This window comes from Cupressus sempervirens, chromosome 5 (genome assembly GCF_028749045.1).
Source record: "Cupressus sempervirens isolate cs-2001-9-10 chromosome 5, ASM2874904v1, whole genome shotgun sequence".
Lineage (NCBI taxonomy): Eukaryota > Viridiplantae > Streptophyta > Pinopsida > Cupressales > Cupressaceae > Cupressus > Cupressus sempervirens.
Window position 1 is genome coordinate 792,410,514 of NC_143122.1, and position 4,242 is coordinate 792,414,755.

Sequence of the window (4,242 nt, forward strand, 5' to 3'; positions counted from 1 at the left end):
ACTACTCCCGAAACATGGGTCAATGAGTTTGACTAAAAAACTACGTAGTTGAATCATAATAGCAATATCACAATAACACCACTTGCTTAAGGTTTTGCAAATGGAGTTGCAAGCTAGGCAAGCTTAACCTTGGAGGAAACTCCATGCTTAAATGCACCTAAGTTGGAGTAGTATTGGGATGGTTGACATTATAGAAATGCCCAATGCTTTCCCTCTTTGAACTTCGCCTAGATGCAATGAGTGCTAAATGTTCAATTCATTCTCACAAAGCACTACTCATGAAACACACATCAAAGAGTTCTACTCAAACTATACATTTGAATCTTGATAACAATATTACAATTTAATGATGTTCAAAAAATTAATACTTATTATATTATTTAAATAATAAGAATTCAATTTCTATTTACTTCAAATTGTTGTAATTTCATTTAAATAAAATCAAACAATTCTTAAGTAAATTTTAAAAAGATCAAGCCATTACAGTTCCCGGTAATTATGGCTGTGTGGGAAAAATATCTCTCAACACACCAAATAATGTCTCCGTGTAATCGGAGTCTCGTTTTTGTCTCTATAATTTTTCTGTATGTACTTCCATACGTAGTCAATTCTTGGGTTTTCTCTCGGGGACAAGAAAACGCATGGTTTCAAATGCAAGGGGCTGCTAAGCCTTGGGACTTGTATGCCGTAGAATTTGGCTTATGTCAAAAAGCAAACTGCACTGGGAGATACCTCGTGCGTTACAGCCAAACATTTGCATTCGTCATTTTGTAGACAGATTTCAGACCCGAACCAGATAAAGACAAGATAAGCAAATGCACAACCTCCAATTTTTATGCCCATATCAGATATGAAGGGAGTGTCCTGTACCATATCGTACGACTGTCTACAGCTGTAGTCTGGACCTCATTTTGAGTAGTTAGCTTTCTCGCTTTCTTTGGTTTCTTGTAGGAAGATTCATAGCTTTCTCACCCTTTTTACTTGTGCTACAATCCATTGTCGTCAGAGCTGCTGATCAATAATGGAGTCACAGTGGAAGGAAGGCTCTCACGCCTTCAGTACAACAGTAAACCGAGTTGCAGTGCATTCTTAATATCTTTTACATTCATAAGTACTAATTATACTGACATGCATTGGACATTCTCAGAATCATTCATTCCAAATGGTGCCCGTGGCTATACAGCCACGAAAATGCACTCCCTTTACATTGTTTTTTCTAACTTTTCAAAAAAAAATTCGAAGTCCTCTCTTTCGTAAGGAAGTGCATTTTTGTGGCTGTATAGACGTTGCCAGCCCGTGGCTATACAGCCACGAAAATGCACTCCCTTTACATTGTTTTTTCTAACTTTTCAAAAAAAAATTCGAAGTCCTCTCCTTCATAAGGAAGTGCATTTTTGTCGCTGTATAGACGTTGCCGGTAAATCGGCACTGTCTACGGTGCAAATATATGCGCCTCTTTGGAGTGTATTTCATTTGTATATTAAAGACTTAAAACCATTTAACTGGTGCATATAAGTTGTACCTTAGCCACTACCTTCTGTTCATATGTGCTGTGCTTTGCATTTTTTGAATCTTTCAAAGCAGGAATCTTGTTCATATTAGTAGCTTTAAATATCTACCAACTTCATTAAATTATATTTATTAGCATTTGATGACCATTAAGGCCTGGTGAACTTTCAGTTTTGAAACTGTACAGGTTGGGGTCCTGTTAAAGTGAGCACGCCTATGTTCAAAATTTGAAGGGATTCATTGACTGTTTTGGAAAAATGGGTTCTGCTATTGGAATACAGATTTTTCTGATTGGGATGTGCCTGCTAAAAGCCTTGAGAGGCTCTGTATGTGTTGGGAAGGATGGTGGGGGTAATTTGGTGGTTGGTCTGAAGCACAGAGGGTTTGGGAGCATCAAAACAACGAGGACTCCCTTTGAATTGCTGAGGATTTCAAGTAACAGGAGCTCTATTAGGCTTCATGCCCTAAGGACGGGAAGAACACGTCACCATCAGCATGGGAGAAAACACCATTCACTGGATGTCTCACTGCCTCTGAGAGCGGCAAGTGACTACATCATCCCTCTGATGTTGGGCACGCCGCCACAGAAACTTGAAGTTTTTATGGATACAGGAAGCGACCTTGTATGGGTACCATGCTCAGGCAATTCGAAACGTTCTTTTGAATGCATCATGTGTGAAGGCTTAGACATTCCTATGTTCTCTGCTTATGATTCTCATTCAATGAGACGTGAAACCTGTGCTAGTGAGTTATGCTCTGCCATTCATAGCTCAGATAATCCCAATGATCTCTGCATAATGGCTGGATGTCCATTTGATACTATAGACATGAAGCCTTGCCAGAAACCCTGCCCTCCGTTCTATTATGCCTATGGCGATGGCAGTTTAAAGGGTAGGCTGATTAGAGACAGGCTTACTGTCCACTTGGCCAAAGGCGGGACTAGAAAAATCACCAACTTCACTTTTGGGTGTTCAAGGATTTCACTTGGGGAGGCGGTTGGGGTTGCTGGGTTTGGCAGAGGGAGCCTTCCCTTCCCTGCCCAATTGGGTGAAGTGGGCAGCAGAGGCTTTTCCTACTGTCTCGTCAGTCATAGGTTTGATGACAATCTCCGTATCTCCAGTCCTCTTATGTTTGGAGACTCTGCCTTCCCAAGACAAGGTAAAGTTCACTACACCCCCATGATCAATAACTATAAGCATCCTTATTTCTACTACTTGGGTTTAGAAGGAATCAGCATAGGAGACCACTGGCTGAAGCTCCCTTCAAGCCTGACTACATTTGATAGTGAAGGGAATGGGGGTTTGATCATCGACTCTGGTACCACTTTCACCATGCTTCCCGGGTCCCTGCATAGAAAAATCTTAAAGAGGCTCAAGTCTGCAATTCAGTACACCAGGTCTTTTGAGCTTGAGGAGGCTTCTGGGCTTGATCTCTGCTATAATTTTCCCATCGCAAATGAGCCTCCTACTTTTCCAAGCTTCAAGCTTCATTTCAAAGAAAATGCCACTATCACACTTACTGCAGAGAACTACATGTTTGTAATACCTGATTCAGATGAAGTTGCTGCTACTACTACTGGCGTGGCTTCAGCAAAAGTGGGGTGTTTGATCATTTCAAGCAGTGGAGATGAATTGTATGGACCTGCTGCTATCTTGGGGAATTATCAACAGCAGAATTTGCATGTTATTTATGATATAGAAAAACAAAGAGTTGGATTTCTACCAAAAACATGTACTCCGGTCGCCCACTGATCTCTCTCTCTCTCTCTCCCTGTGTTCCTGGTAAAGTCAACAACCATGGCACAAATAATCTATTTTGGTACAATGTATGTTCTAGGATAGACGCCATCCCCTTAAGCGCATTGAACGAAAGCCTCTATTGCAAGCATCTCAAAACTTGCTAGTGGTGTTTCGTGCAACTTATTACCAAAAAAGTTCGCAGTTTGGTCCAATTCCAGGTCTCCAAACTCTCGAAACATTTTTCCCAATGTCAAGGTCTTGGCAAATTGTAAATTCTTCAACAGACAGATAGCCCTTCACAAATATGTAGTGCGGCCACTAATAGGACAGCCTTGTTCACACTGTTTATAATCAGGTGATGCGTTAATTTTACTAGATTTTGAGTTTCCTATATGAATATTCAATATTCAGAAAAAGGCTTTTGGTTGTAAGGAAAAATTCTGAATTCCTCATATGTAGTATATATATGCTTGTGAACACCGAATGACAGGTCCTAAAGATTTATTTAGTTGGGTCCTGTACGTAACCACAAATCGTACATATTCAGTTTGTTTGAAATACTTTCTCGCCAAGCAAGCGAGTTTTTCTCTTAAGACTAAGCATGATCTATTCATCAGTGTAGATTGTTTTCTATATCCATCTCCACTTAGTCGGAAGTGGCCAATATATTTTAACTGAAAGGTGTCTATCAGTATGGTAAATTTTTCCTTTCCATGAGTTCAAACTTTTCATTTCAGAAGTTCTAAAACAAATTACAATATTAAAAACATCGAAATCACTACAAAATGGAGACTTAAGTGTATACAGGTAGGGTAAGCTTTTTCATTATATAAGGTCAATCTCTGCGTTTCGGAAAGTAAAAAGCTTGCAATCTTAACAGTGATATTGATATATTGCCATGTGAGGTGTTGAAAAACAAATTTAAATTTAAAGTTTGAGAAACTTCAGAGAATCTACTACAATTGGGAAATTTGTAAGCATTTAAATATGTTAG

The 4,242-nt window shown here is 39.5% G+C and overlaps 1 protein-coding gene across 1 annotated transcript; it reads left to right on the forward strand.

The window, feature by feature from the left end:
• Positions 1 to 1,687: 1,687 nt before the first annotated feature.
• Positions 1,688 to 3,835, forward strand: LOC149558311 (putative aspartyl protease At4g16563). The gene has a single exon (XM_089786123.1). It carries the CDS (start codon positions 1,767 to 1,769, stop codon positions 3,258 to 3,260), a length of 1,494 nt encoding a protein of 497 aa, XP_089642249.1. The 5' UTR covers positions 1,688 to 1,766; the 3' UTR covers positions 3,261 to 3,835.
• The last annotated feature ends 407 nt before the right edge of the window (positions 3,836 to 4,242 follow it).

Coding starts and splice junctions, on each gene's coding strand:
- LOC149558311 (XM_089786123.1), top strand. CDS start 1,767: ATGGGTTCTGCTATTGGAATACAGATTTTTCTGATTGGGATGTGCCTG.